Source organism: Salmo trutta, chromosome 30 (assembly GCF_901001165.1).
Source record: "Salmo trutta chromosome 30, fSalTru1.1, whole genome shotgun sequence".
NCBI lineage: Eukaryota > Metazoa > Chordata > Actinopteri > Salmoniformes > Salmonidae > Salmo > Salmo trutta.
The window spans coordinates 23300521-23316168 of NC_042986.1; the positions used below are offsets into that span (position 1 = coordinate 23300521).

Consider the following 15648-nt stretch of genomic DNA (forward strand, 5'->3'; position numbering starts at 1 on the left):
GCTCTCTCTCTCTACCTCGCGCGCGCTCTGTCTACCTCGCGCACGCTCTGTCTACCTCGCGCGCTCTCTCTCTACCTTGCTCTCTCTCTACCTCGCGCTCGCTCTCTCTCTCTACCTCGCGCTCGCTCTCTCTCTCTCTACCTCGCGCTCGCTCTCTCTCTCTCTACCTCGCGCTCGCTCTCTCTCTCTCTCTACCTCGCGCTCGCTCTCTCTCGCACTCTCTCTTCTTCTCGCTCTCTACTTCTGAACCTTTTTCTCTCTCTCTACCCTTCTCTCACTACCCCTCTCTCTCTCTCTACCCTTCTCTCACTACCCCTCTCTCTCTCTCTCTCTACCCATCTCTCACTACCCCTCTCTCTCTCGCTCACTACCCTTCTCGCTACAGGTCAACACATTACAGAACTGGCTGGCTGAGTTTAACCTCTGGGTCCCTTCCTCTGAGGGATTACCTGCAGACATCAACCCCACCCACTTCTCCCCGCGCATCTTCAAGGTCCACATCCTGAATGACGAGCACAAGTAAGTTTCCCGTCCTCTCTGGGAACAGGGATATCCCACTACCTCCAATTTCAAAGCTGAAGCCTTTTAGCCATGATCATGGTTTGTGTTTGTGAGTGACTAGAAGCTCTGCTTCTATCACACAACTGCCAGGGATCTGTCTCTAAAAATAAATGTACAAACATGACTCATCTATCGCCCAGGTGTGTAACTACATGAAGTACGTAAGGCATTTAAAGTACATCAACTATCAAGACCTTTAGCAACAGGGTTTGATTAAGATATAATGCAGGTCATCTTTAAGTATATACACTGGGGCAGCAGGTAGCCTAGTGGTTAGAGCGTTGGACTAGTAACCGAAAGGTTGCTAGATCAAATCCCTGAGCTGACAAGGTAAAAATATGTCATTCTGCTCCTGAACAAGGCAGTTAACATACTGTTCCTAGGCCGACATTGTAAATAAGAATTTGTTCTTAACTGACTTGCCTAGTTAACTAAAGATAAATAAATAATATGTCTCTACATGCCTGTGCTGTTATGTGTGGAACATTGTCACTGATGTGCTGTCTTTCTTTCCCTCTCTTCGCTCTCTTCTCTCATCTCTTTTTCTCTCTCTCTGCTCTCTTTCAGAACCACGGCCAGCAGAGCGAAGGTTATCTCTGACTGGTCGCTGGATGGCGGCGTGCTCCTGATGGGGTATGAGATGTACCGCCTGCTGTCTCTGAAGAAGAGCTTTGTGGCGGGCCGGAAGAAGAAGTCCAAGAAGCCCCAAGGACCAGTGGTCATTGACCTGGACGAAGAGGACCGGCAGCAGGAGCTCCTCAAAGGTCAGTAGGTCAAAAAGGTCACCTCAGAGTGACACCTGTCAATCGACACTTATGTCAGTCATGGCCTGAGCTTTTCAGAGTTTTCAAACCAGCAGCTTATGGCAGTTTTTCTTTCATCAAACCAAGGTCATCTGCACATTTGGATTTTGAGAGAGCCTAATGTTTAACCCTTTGTTAGAACCTATGTTAGATTTTGTTAGACATTTTTCACGTGCTCCAGGATGTGTGTATGAGTGCATGGGTTTCCAGTTACCCAGTCACGACATCGATTTAGTATGACTCCATCACGAGTGCATGGGTTTCCAGTTACCCAGTCACGACATCAATTTAGTATGACTCCATCACGAGTGCATGAGTTTCCAGTTACCCAGTCACGACATCAATTCAGTATGACTCCATCACGAGTGACTCCGTTAACACGAGTCACTTAGATTAATGGAACATAAAGTAAATGCTTCCTGCTACCTTCATGGCTTTTTTATTTTGTTTAACCTTCATTTAACTAGGCAATCTGGGACTGGTTGGACTTCCATTGTTCCTGAAATAGCTCTAACTTGACATTCCTCTACCCTCCTGAAGACATAGAGAAGGCCCTGTCTCGCCCAGGCCCGGACGTGGTGATCTGTGACGAGGGCCACCGCATTAAGAACTGCCACGCCAGCACCTCGCAGGCCCTGAAGAACATTCGTACCCGGAGACGCGTGGTCCTAACAGGATACCCCCTCCAGAACAACCTGATAGAGTACTGGTGCATGGTGGACTTTGTCAGGCCTGACTTCCTGGGCACCAGGCAGGAGTTCAGTAACATGTTTGAGAGGCCCATTCTGAACGGGCAGTGTGTGGACAGTACGCCTCAGGACGTTCGGTTGATGAGATACCGAAGTCATATCCTCCATAGCCTGCTGGAAGGCTTCGTCCAGAGGTGAGAATGAGAGCTGGTTATAACCCACATGAACTGTTGCTACTACAGTATTCTCTTTATACTTTATAGGTAAGTTTCCCCCTCTCCGATTAAGTCTTAAGATTACTTTATTGGTCAATTACACATAAGGTCCAGCTGAAATTCGACTTCTGCTTTTACCCAGCCCCTCCGTAAACACACATGCATACATACACATACAGGGTTTTTGGAGAGGTGCAGTGCTGCCACACTGGTCGCCTGCGGAGCTGTTGTTGTGGGGGGTAAGTGCCTTGCTCAAGGACACAACGGCAGGCAAAGGCATCTAGGATGTTGATAACAGCAACCCTCTGATTGCCAGCTCATTACCCGCCAGATGTTTCCTTTCGGACCCGGAATTTGAACTGGCAACCCTCCAGTTACTGGCTCACCTCTATAACCGCTAGCCTACCTGCCACCCCAGTCTATTCCTGGACGAAAAAGTACTTTCAATGGATATTCTAGTTGAAGTCTGATAATGGTTGTGTTTGTTCATGAATGTAGAAGAGATCTATATGGCATAAATATTTGTGGTCTAGCTCTGGTTGTGTTTGTTCCCAGGCGTGGCCATAACGTGCTGAGAGACCAGCTCCCCTCCAAGGAAGAGCATGTGATCATGGTGCGTCTGTCTCCCCTGCAGAGGGCCCTCTACACTGAGTTTATGAACCGCTTCAGAGAGGCAGGCAACAGCGGCTGGCTCAGCCTCAACCCACTCAAGGCCTTCTGCGTGTGCTGCAAGGTGTGCATGCCTGTCTGTGTCTGTTTTGTCATACACAGGAGTGAAATAAATGTGTGAAGTGCAATCAGAAAGTATTCAGACCCCTCAACTTTTTCCACATTTTGTTACGTTACAGCCCTATTCTTCAAACGGATTAAATATAAAAAATCCTTGTCAATCTACACACAATACCCTATAATGACAAAAGCAAAACTGTTTTTTAGAAATGTTTGCAAATTTATTACAAACAAAAAACATACCTTATTTACATAAGTAATCAGACCCTTTGCTATGAGACTTGAAATGGAGCTCAGGTGCATCCTGATTCCATTGATCATCCTTGAGATGTCTCTACAACTTGAGTCCACCTGTGGTAAATTCACTTGTGATTTGGAAAGGCACACACCTTTCTATATAAGGTCCCACAGTTGACAGTGCATGTCAGAGCAAAAACCAAAGCCATGAGGTCAAAGGAATTGTCGGTAGAGCTCTGAGACAGGATTGTGTTGAGGCTCAGATCTGGGGAAGGGTACCAAAAACATTCCTGCAGCATTGAAGGTCCCCAAGAACACAGTGGCCTCCAGCTTTCTTAAATGGAAGAAGTTTGGAACCACCAAGACTCTTCCTAGAGCTGGATGCCCGGCCAAACTGAGCAATCAGGGGAGAAGGGCCTTGGTCAGAGAGGTGACCAAGAACCCAATGGTCACTCTGACAGAGCTCCAGAGTTTCTTTGTGGACATGGGAGAACCTTCCAGAAGGACAACTATCTCTGCAGCACTCCACCAATCAGGAATTTATGGTAGAGTGGCCAGACAGAAGCCACTCCTCAGTAAAACAGCCTTGATGAAAACCTGCTCCAGAGCTCTCAGGATCTCAGACTGGGGCGAATGACAATGACCCTAAGCACACAGCCAAGACAAGCAGGAGTGGCTTCAGGACAAGTCTCTGAATGTCCTTGAGTGGCCCAGTCAGAGCCTGGGCATGATCCCGATCTAACATCTCTGGAGAGACCTGAAAATAGCTGTGCAGCAACGCTCCCCATCCAATCTGACAGAGCTTGAGAGGATCTGCAGAGAAAAATGGGAGAAACTCCCCAAATACAGGTGTGCCAAGCTTGTAGCGTCACACCCAAGAAGACTCGAGGCTGTAATCGCTGCAAAAGGTGCTTCAACAAAGTACTGAGTAAAGGGTCTGAATACTTATGTAAATGTAATAGTTCAGTTTTTAATGATGTGGTATTATAACAATATTAGGCTGACGTCTGAATGAAATGTGGAGATGTACACAGCGTGTGATGTACAGTGCATTGGGAAAGTATTCAGACCACATTTTGTTATGTAAAAAAAAAAAAGATTAAATCGTTTTTCCCCCTCATCAATCTACACACTACACACTAGAGTGATGAGGGGGGGGAACTGTTTCATCCATTTTAGAATAAGGCTGTAACGTAACAATGTGGAAAAAGTCAAGTGGTCTGAATACTTTCCCAATGCGCTGTATGTCACATGCTGTGTACTACATGTCCACATTTCATTCAGACGTCATCCTAATGTTGGAATAATGTCTTCCTCTACCAGATCTGGAACCACCCAGACGTGCTGTACGAGGCGCTGCAGAAGGAGAATCTGGCCAATGAGCAGGACCTGGACCTGGATGACATCACCAACGGCCACGCCCACTGCCCAGCCCCCTACGAGAAGGGCAAGACCCCGGAGGACCCCAACAGCATCGGAGGGCTGAGTCTCAACGCTCTGCAGGAGAAGGCCAACCAGGTCATCACCTACGAATGGGTACGCAGCCACACTTCACTACCATGTTTTTTGTTTTTCCATTCAGTTTAAGTGGCAGGGGGTTGAGTCATCATGGATTTATGACGGTTGGAAAACAACTTGAGGGCCGTTCAGAACGGATACTGTCGTAGGTTTCAGTAAAAACAGGTTATTACCCTAAACTGTGCACTACAATTACACAACTGTTCTGTTACCTCATCTTCTCTCTCTCTCAGGCGAAGGAGATCATGTCTGACTATAAACCTGGGCTCTTGGAGAACTCTGCTAAGATGGTCCTGCTGTTCCACCTGATCGACGAGAGTGTGAGGAAGGGAGACAAGATCCTGGTGTTCAGGTAGGCACAGAAACAAGACCTCACAGTTGTTTTACTCTTTTGATCTTACGTTTTTCAAGTTTTCCTTTCAGTTCCTTTAAAACAACTGTTGCAACGCAACATATTCCACAAAGACTAAGGCCGAAGCACAGACAGACAAACTTCTCAAATGGTTGAATTAGTTTCACTGTAATTTCCAAGCACCCCTCCTCACCGTTTCCCTCCCTCCACTGTTTCTGGTGCAGTCAGAGTTTGTCCACCCTGTCAGTCATCGAGGAGTTCCTGGCCAAGAGGCACATACTGGCGGGCAGCGCCAGAGAGGGCTACAACCAAAACTGGGTCCGCAACCACAACTACTACAGTAAGTGTCCCTGTTCCCATGACAACCACCGTTGTCACCAGGTGTCTGTGACTCCATTTGTCCAGTGGTGTCTTTTACTGAAGCTATACAAATGTATTCAGCCTCCCCAATCACATGGTGCCACTTTTCCCGTTGATTTACATTGACTACTGCCACCTGCTGGGGATATTGATATCTCGCCATCATTCTGTGTATGAAGCCCTTGGGTAAAACTGGTTGTTGTTGTGTGTTCGAGAAAGGGATTGGCTTCCTTTTTCTGGTTTGTCTCCTTAGGACTGGATGGGAGCACATCTGCTTCAGAGAGAGAGAGGCTCATCAACCAGTTCAACGACCCATCGAACACCTCTGCCTTGATCTTTCTGCTGTCCACCAGGTAAAAGACCTTCACAGGAACACACTGGTAGAAATAATGATCATTTGTTTGTAATCATACTTATGTATAGTCACACTAGAAACCACACTAGTTACAAACACAAACCCTCATTTACACACATGCACAGTCCTCTATATATCTATATATATATATATCAGTTGAAGTCGGAAGTTTACATACACTTAGGTTGGAGTCATTAAAATCGTTTTTCAACCACCCCACAAATTTCTTGTTAACAAACTATAGTTTTGGCAAGTCAGTTAGGACATCTACTTTGTGCATGACACAAGTCATTTTTCCAACAATTGTTTACAGACAGATTGTTTCACTTATAATTCACTCTATCACAATTCCAGTGGGTCAGAAGTTTACATAGACTAAGTTGATTGTGCCTTTTAACAGCTTGGAAAATTCCAGAAAATTATGTCATGGCTTTAGATGCTTCTGATAGGCTAATTGACATAATTTGAGTCAATTGGAGGTGAACCTGTGAATGTATTTCAAGGCCTACCTTCAAACTCAGTGCCTCTTTGCTTGACATCATGGGAAAATCAAAAGAAATCAGCCAAGACCTCAGAAAATAAATTGTAGACCTCCACAAAGTCTGGCTCATCCTTGGGAGCAATTTCCAAACGCCTGAATGTACCACGTTCATCTGTACAAACAATAGTACGCAAGTATAAACACCATGGGACCACGCAGCCGTCATACTGCTCAGGAAGGAGACACGTTCTGTCTTCTAGAGATTAACGTACTTTGGTGCGAAAAGTGCAAATCAATCCCAGAACAACAGCAAAGGACCTTGTGAAGATGTTGGAGGAAACAGGTAGAAAAGTATCTATATTCAAGTCCTATATCGACATAACCTGAAAGGCCGCTCAGCAAGGAAGAAGCCATTGCTCCAAAACCGCCATATAAGAGCCAGACTATGGTTTGCAACTGCACATGGGGACAAAGATCATACTTTTTGGAGAAATGTCCTCTGGTCTGATGAAACAAAAATAGAACTGTTTGGCCACAATGACATCATGGCATCATGAGGAAAGGAAAATTATGTGGATATATTGAAGCAACATCTCAAGACATCAGTCAGGAAGTTAAAGCTTGGTCGCAAAGGGGTCTTCCAAATGGACAATGAGCATACTTCCAATGTTGTGGAAAAATGGCTTAAGGACAACAAAGTCAAGGTATTGAGGTGGCCATCATAAAGCACTGACCTCAATCCTATATAAAATTTGTGGGCAGAACTGAAAAAGGGTGTGCGAGCAAGGAGGCCTACAAACCTGACTCAGTTACACCAGCTCTGTCAGGAGGAATGGGCCAAAATTCACCCAACTTATTGTGGGAAGCTTGTGGAAGGCTACCCGAAACATTTGACTCAAGTTAAACAATTTAAAGGCAATGCTACCAAATACTAATTGAGTGTATGTAAACTTCTGACCCACTGGGAATGTGATGAAAGAAATAAAAGCTGAAATAAATTATTCTCTCTACTATTATTCTGACATTTCACATTCTTAAAGTAAAATTGTGATCCTAATTGACCTAAAACAGGGAATTTTTACTAGGATTAAATGTCAGCAATTGTGAAAAAACGGAGTTTAAATGTATTTGGCTAAGGTATATGTAAACTTCCGACTTCAAGTGTGTGTGTGTGTGTGTGTGTGTGTGTGTGTATGTATGTATGTATGTATGTATATATATACACACACACACACGCGCAAAGTCCTCTATATATATTATATATGTATATATTTCTATATATGGCACACACACACATCAGGTCAGTGAGGTGTGCTTCTCCCCATCCTCAGAGCTGGCTGTCTGGGGGTGAACCTGATTGGGGCTAACCGTGTGGTGGTGTTCGATGCCTCCTGGAACCCCTGTCACGACGCCCAGGCCGTATGTCGGGTGTACCGCTACGGCCAGAAGAAACCCTGCCACATCTACCGCCTGGTCTGTGACTTCACCCTGGAGAAGAAGATCTACGACCGACAGATCTCCAAGCAGGGCATGTCTGGTGAGTAACCAGCGAACCAAACAAACACAGAATAGAATGGATCCTGACTTCATACAGACTACTCCTCTGCTTCCTCCATCCATGTCTACTAGGCCTACTATTACATGGTCATCTGCTTTCAGTATTTTGAATCTACTCCTACCCTGTTAAGGGCACTTCAGCCAGCCCAGTCCACTTCACTAGCATGCAAAACAGCGTGTGTGCTGCGAAGTGCAGCAGTCCTGTGATCTGTCAGACTCCTCTCAGGCTAAGTGCACTCCAAGTGCACTTTGACATGGCTTGCCATTGTTAGGCTCAGTTGGTAGAGTATGGCACTTGCAACACCAGGGTTGTGGGTTTGATTAAGAGCGTCTTAAGAGCGTCTGCTAAATGACTAAAATTTAAAAATGTAACACGTCGGTCAGCTATACTGTATACACAAAAAGGGAAGGCCCACACTCTTAGAATTGTGTATTTTTTTAAATAAATGTACAAATAAAATAGACATGGCCAGGGTATGCTCTATGCCACATTTCATGTCACACGCAGAGACCTTTTCATGCAGCTGTTGATGGCCTAGACCTGAGGTGGGACTCTCCAGTCCTCGAAGGCCTGATTGGTGTCACACGTTTTCTCCATCCCTATGAAACACAGCTGGTTAATCAAATTGCATTCTAAACTGAAGATCATGATTAGGTGATTATTGGAGTCAGGTGTGTTAGCTGGGGCTGGGGCAAAACTGTGACACCAATCAGGCCCTCGAGGACTGGAGTTGCCCACCCCTGCCCTAGACATACAGTGTTACCCCCTTTCTTGACTCCATCCATCCCTCCTTTCTGAAGACCGAGTGGTGGATGACCTGAACCCGGTGCTGTCGTTCACGCGGAGGGAGGTGGAGTCTCTGCTGCACTTCGTGGAAAAGGAGCCTGACGTGTCACAGGTGCAACTAAACCCCGACCAGGAGATAGAGACAGGCATCAGACAGGCCTGCCAGCTCTACCCTCACCTTGTCACCAAGGTAATACACCTATACACACATCTATAAACACACACTACATCACAGGCCTGCCAGCTCTACCCTCACCTCGTCACCAAGGTATATACAGTTGAAGTCAGAAGTTTACATACACCTTAGCCAAATACATTTAAACTCAGTTTTTCACAATTCCTGACATTTAATCCTAGCAAAGATTCCCTGTCTTAGGTCAGTTAGGATCACCTCTTTATTTTAAGAATGTGAAATGTCAGAATAATAGTAGAGAGTGATTTATTTCAGCATTTATTTCTTTCATCACATTCCCAGTGGGTCAAAAGTTTACATACACTCAATTGGTATTTGGTAGCATTGCCTTTAAATTGTTTAGCTTGGGTCAAACGTTTCGGGTAGCCTTCCACAAGTTTCCCACAATAAGTTGGGTGAATTTTGGCCCATTCCTCCTGACAGAGCTGGTGTAACTGAGTCAGGTTTGTAGGCCTCCTTGCCTCCCAGCTTTTTCAGTTCTGCCCACAAATTTTCTATAGGATTGAGGTCAGGGCTTTGTGATGGCCACTCCAATACCTTGACTTTGTTGTCCTTAAGCAATTTTGCCACAACTTTGGAAGTATGGGGTCGTTGTCCATTTGGAAGACCCATTTGCGACCAAGCTTTAACTTCCTGACTGATGTCTTGAGATGTTGCTTCAATATATCCACATCATTTTCCTTGCTAATGATGCCTTCTATTTTGTGAAGTGCACCAGTCCCTCCTGCAGCAAAGCACACCCACAACATGACCCCCGTGCTTCACAGTTGAGATGGTGTTCTTCGGCATGCAAGCCTCCCCCTTTTTCCTCCATACATAACGATGGTCATTATGGCCAAACAGTTCTATTTTTGTTTCATCAGACCAGAGGACATTTCTTCAAAGAGAACGATCTTTGTCCCCATGTGCAGTTGCAAACCGTAGTCTGCATTTTTATGGCGGTTTTGGAGCAGTGGCTTCTTCCTTGCTGAGCGGCCTTTCAGTTTATGTCGATATAGGACTCGTTTTACTGTGGATATAGATACTTTTATACCTGTTTCCTCCAGCATCATCACAAGGTCCTTTGATGTTGTTCTGGGATTGATTTGCACTTTTCGCACCAAAGTACGTTCATCTCTAGGAGACAGAACGCTTCTCCTTCCTGAGCGGTATGCGGGCTGTGTGGTTCCATGGTGTTTATACTTGCGTACTATTGTTTGTGCAGATGAACGTAGTACCTTCAGACGTTTGGAAATTGCTCCCAAGGATGAACCGGACTTGTGGAGGTCTACAATTTTTTTTCTGAGGTCTTAGCTGATTTCTTTTGATTTTCCTATGATGTCAAGCAAAGAGGCACTGAGTTTGAAGATAGGCCTTGAAATACATCCACAGGTTCACCTCCAATTGACTCAAATGATGTCAATTAGCCTATCAGAAGCATCTAAAGCCATGACATCATTTTCTGGAATTTTCCAAGCTGTTTAAAGGCACAGTCAACTTAGTGTATGTAAAGTTCTGACCCACTGGAATTGTGATACAGTGAATTATTTGTGAAATAATCTGTCTGTAAACAATTGTTGGAAAAATTACTTGTGTCATCCACAAAGTAGATGTCCTAACCGACTTGCCAAAACTATAGTTTGGTTGAAAAACGAGTTTTAATGACTCCAACCTAAGTGTATGTAAACTTCCGACATCAACTGTATCTATATGCACACCATACTGTATTATACACTCTACCCAAACCTGGTCACCAAGGTTAGAGCCAAACTAGATATACATATCTATATACACACATCTATAGTGTCTACTCATAAGTTGATACCACATGATACATACACCTAGCTCGCTGAATCATGGACAGACACTGTCTCAACCCATCGTTTCCACATTGAACTCACTCTCATTAAAATGCTACTTTATTAACAGTTCTATCCAGAATTATAACCTACTTGACAGCATATTATACTTAGAGAGCAATTACACTTAATCTAATCTCCATGTCTGTCTCTCCAGCAACCCTTTCACCACGAGTCTCTCCTGATGGAGCGACGGGAGATGAAACTCACCATAGCCGAGAAGAAGGCCGCTAAGAAGAGCTACGAGGATGAGAAGCGTGCGTCGGTGCCCTACACGCGCCCCTCTTATGCCCACTATTACCCCGCCAGCGACCAGAGCCTCACAAATATCCCTGCCTTCAGCCAGCGCAACTGGTGAGATGGTCCCCTGGTCCCCAAAGACATACATGTTTTCTCAGTAACAATACTACTGTTGCATACAGTCAATCAAATGTATTTTGTAAAGCCCTTTTTACATCAGATACCCAGATTAGCAAACAATGCAGAAGCAAAGTGTCTAGGAAAACTCCCTAAAAGGAAGAAACCTAGAACAACAGGTCCAGGAGAAGGTAGCACTCCTGGCATGGTTCCAGGAAGAACTAGAGAGAGATACCTAATGTGACACCAAGTTTTGAATTTCAAAGTTTAAACTGTTGATAAAATCTTTAACCCTCCGCTCTCAATTCTGACTGCCAATACCCCACCCTGTCATCTTTCCTCTCCCTTACCCCCCTTCAGGCGCCCACCCCCCCGACAAGATGAGAAGCCAGTGGCCAGTGTCCGCCCAGTTAAGTCGACTCCAATTCCCATGATGCCTCGCCAGGCGTCTCACAGCTCTGGCCCCACAGCAGACTCCGACTCCAGCTCGGGCTTTCCCGTCAACTACCTGCAAAAGGCGGGCGTATTCGTCCAGAAGATCGTCACCACCACAGATATCGTGATACCTGAAACCAACAGTTCAACTGATGTTAAGGCCAGGATCAGTGCAGGAGAGAGCATCCACGTCATCAGAGGAATGAAAGGGACCTACATCAGGACTTGTGATGGGAGGATATTTGCCATCCGCACTGCAAGCAAGTCCAAGGCAGGGGAAGAGAACTCAGCTGCTGCACCCAAAGGTAGCAATCCCAACTCAACCTTTAGTCAGTATAGTTTCTAGTCATTTGGTCCGTATGGATCTGTTTTTATCCAGTGCTGATGGTTTCGTTTAGTCTAGAGAAGTATCTGACCCGTCTATCTTACCTTCCCTACCTCAGACACCCAGAAGGTATCGGAGGAGGCCTCCACCAACGGCTGTGTGACTCGCCTGCTCTCCCCCGACAGCCCCGAAATCCTGAGTGAACTCCAGAGGTACGAGGCTGCAACCAAAACCAAGGCCCAGCATCAGCAGGGCTCCAAGGCTTCGTCTGCAGGTGCAGCGGCTCCACAGGAGAAGGCGCCGGCAGAGGGCAACAATGGCAGCAGCATGACTATCCATGCCAAGCCCTGGAGCGATGCCTCCACCCCGGCCAAGCCCAGCACAGATGCCATTGCTGCCCTGGACCTGATGGGCACCAAGCGCAAGGCCTCCACCCCGTCCAACATCGAACGAGCCAACAAAAAGCATCCGGCCCCCAGCAAGCGCACCTCGGCCCAGTTGCCCCCACAGGCGTTTCCCTTTGTGGCGGGCTATGACCTCCCACCCATGGGCCTCAACCCAGCCATGCTGGGCTCCATGGGGCATCCCATATTCATGGGGGCCGGCTTGCCCTACTTCCAGTCCTACAGCCAGCAGGGTGACCACTGTCTCATGTTCCCCATGACTCCCGACCCCTTCGGCTTGGGGGGCGGCACCCTACCTAGATCCTCTTCCACCAACACCTCCTCGGCTGCCCCTGATTCGGCCTCCCTAGCTCCCTTCATGCTGGGTGCTGGTATGGCTGGCATGCTGCCCCCAGGTTTCCCCATGTCCTACGGCCAGTCCCTGTGCATGTATCCTAACTTGCTTCTCCCCGGGGAGCTACCGGCCGCCACCCCAGGCCCCGCTGGCTCCAGCTTCTTCTCCCACTTCCCCTCCTCCTCCGGCCTGATGGGGGCAGGGCTGGGTCGCTCTGATGCCCACGGCTCGGCAGAGAACGCCGGTGGAAGCAGCTCAGACAGCAACAACGACGATGAAGATGATGATGATGTCATTGAGGTGATGGGACAATGAGAGCCTCCAACCGTAGGAAAGAGGCATGTGGGTTGTAGGGGACAGCTAGTGGAGTTGCTGGGGCTAGGAGTGCTGAAGAGAAAGGGAAGGGACAACCAAGCCCATCTCCTCCACTAGACCTATTCCCCATCCTATATGCAATATGGTCACCTTTCAGAAAACGAAAATCTGTGTTGGAATATAACAGACTGGACAAAGCACCAAATCCTTATGCTGAATATCTTATTTAAAAAGAATTTAAACGACAAATCTGAACGTATATGATGAAGAAAAATGAACTTGGGGCTTCCAAAATGTTGTCCTGTACTGGCTTTTGCAAATCATTGAAGCAAGCGACTGCTGGGTTTGGACCTGCAAATCACTTCTTTGTCTTCTATTTAAAAAAAAATTCCCAACAGTTGATGACAGACTAGGTTAATAACTAACTGACAATAGACTAGAGTTAATATGTCAATTTTATATACGTAGTTGGTAGTAATTATTGTATGGCGCAAAATATCAGTTACATGATATTGTTCTTGATTGTCATTATATGCTACTGAATATTATTTGATATAGTAGTCGTACTCTAAACATGTCACAACTGTTTTCAAAAATCGATTTGATTTGCCCTTGAATTTACTGTGTTTCGTTTTTCTGAAAATTGTCTACTTGAGACTCAATTCAAAGAATCAGTTAGGCTTTTTGTTGGGTGAAAAACCAAGTCAAAAACCTTCAACTCAAAGAATGTACGCTTATTTACCACTTTAACGCAGACCTTGGGGACAGGCATCACACTTGGGAAGATCTGATTTCGATTTTTGATATGTCATCTACATTTTTCAAATGTACACATCGTCTACAGGCGACGATGTGAAAACTGTGATCTTGCTAAGCTCCAACTGTCCGAAGGGAGATGAATTGAAAATGCCTTGCCTCTGTCTCTCTGAATGTTACCTAGTGGGAGTAGAGAAACAGCGAGACGGGCAGTCCTAGGACCTGGATCTCACCCATAGTCTTACTGTAGCTTTGCTAAGTGATGCAAATATAACCCATGAACCCTCTGATGGTCAGGTGGGTCACCTGTCTACTTCTCTGTCTGGTTCTAGAGTAGAGAACTTCTGTCATAATGACTCGCTCTGCCTTGTGGATAGCATGAACACTCGTTTTCAGTTCCTTTTTCTCATCTTTGGCATATGTGATTTCAACGGAAAAAATAAACAGGGTTCAAGAGATCATTGTCAAACCAAAATCATTTGAGAGAAGTCAAAAATAGCTGTGCCAAAAAAAGTACAACTTAAAGCACTCTCCAGAGAGGATCATTCTCTGACGTGACCAAACGTCACCGTCAACTGCTATTGGCCTAGAGAAGAGGGTTTCTTTCCCTAATTTGGTCACAATTTGTCATTATAGACTTAGTGAGCTCATTGTAAAGATGATGCTGGCTTAACACTTCACTGTGTAACAAAGGTTAAGTATTCAAAGTACCGGTACATTGATTTAGAGAGGGGGGAGTCAGGTCTGTGACCTGGTTCTGTTTAATAAACAACAGAACTTTTCATTTCTGTTACTGCTGACTGTGTTATTGCCCCCCTCATTAAATGCGTAGGCCGCCTACTGTCTAATGCCGCATTCACGTGCTAGTCGGAACTAGGAAGCTCAAAAATGTCCAACTTTCTAACTGGTTGAACGCGGCATGTGTATAACTACAAGCAATTAGCAAGTCGGAAATGTCTGACTTTTCAACTAGTATGTGAACGCGGCAACTACCCAACACTTTGGGAAGAGGGAAGCCCAGCCCACCACCTCCACCAAGTCCCTAGCCTTGGTGGACGCGGCAACTACCCAACACTTTGGGAAGAGGGAAGCCCAGCCCACCACCTCCACCAAGTCCCTAGCCTTGGTGGACGCGGCAACTACCCAACACTTTGGGAAGAGGGAAGCCCAGCCCACCACCTCCACCAAGTCCCTAGCCTTGGTGGACGCGGCAACTACCCAACACTTTGGGAAGAGGGAAGCCCAGCCCACCACCTCCACCAAGTCCCTAGCCTTGGTGGACGCGGCAACTACCCAACACTTTGGGAAGAGGGAAGCCCAGCCCACCACCTCCACCAAGTCCCTAGCCTTGAGTTTCTTCAGCAAGAGCTTTAAACTCCAGTTATTGTGTTTATTATGAGACCCTTACATCATCACACTTGTTAATCTTTTCATACCATACTTAAGGTATTAATTTAGCTGTTATTTTAATTTTTTTATGTACCACTTTTATATATGACAGTGCATATGTATTCATTTATTTTTATTGTTCTGTTTTTGTAAGGGACATTTTTATGTTCATTTGCTAGAACACGTCGATTCTTGTTACGTGACTTGAGAAATGCGATATTAATAGACGTCTGACCCATAAATGTGTGAATTTCAGGACCAACCAGGCAAGGTGGTCGAACCACTCATTAGCCGATAGAAAATGTAATCCAGTGCTTTTGTTTTGTTTTTATTTATGCTCATATCATCCAGATGTTCATGTGAATCTATCTATCCTAATTGCAAATGAAAGGTAGTTCCCTCAGTATTCATTCGTCTTCGGTTGTTGAACCAACTGTTTTTTTTCCCATAGATTTCTACATGAATTTAAGTATTTATTTATAAATCATTTCAGTCAGCGACCAACTGACTCTCTTAATTCCATTTATTAAAGTCAAGCTGCTGTCTTGAGAATAATGGCTGGAAGAGCCTGTACCTAGTTAGTGAATGGACATGTAACAATGTCTTCTTTTAGATAAATAAAATTTAGTTTCTAAATAAAATAAAATCATGTTTTGAA

General features: G+C 45.5%; 1 protein-coding gene across 5 annotated transcripts in view; it reads left to right on the forward strand.

The window, feature by feature from the left end:
• The window catches only part of LOC115168292 (helicase ARIP4-like), a 101196-nt gene extending 85548 nt beyond the window's left edge, over positions 1 to 15648 (forward strand). For all 5 annotated transcript variants that reach the window (XM_029723440.1, XM_029723437.1, XM_029723438.1 and 2 more), the window contains 13 exons: positions 386 to 519; positions 1129 to 1325; positions 1905 to 2247; positions 2824 to 3001; positions 4558 to 4770; positions 4986 to 5104; positions 5329 to 5444; positions 5718 to 5817; positions 7632 to 7837; positions 8659 to 8834; positions 10833 to 11029; positions 11393 to 11772; positions 11911 to 15648. In XM_029723440.1, the coding sequence (XP_029579300.1) occupies positions 386 to 519; positions 1129 to 1325; positions 1905 to 2247; positions 2824 to 3001; positions 4558 to 4770; positions 4986 to 5104; positions 5329 to 5444; positions 5718 to 5817; positions 7632 to 7837; positions 8659 to 8834; positions 10833 to 11029; positions 11393 to 11772; positions 11911 to 12845 (3294 nt within the window). In that variant the 3' untranslated portion in view covers positions 12846 to 15648. The remainder of the gene's footprint in view (positions 1 to 385; positions 520 to 1128; positions 1326 to 1904; positions 2248 to 2823; positions 3002 to 4557; positions 4771 to 4985; positions 5105 to 5328; positions 5445 to 5717; positions 5818 to 7631; positions 7838 to 8658; positions 8835 to 10832; positions 11030 to 11392; positions 11773 to 11910) is intronic.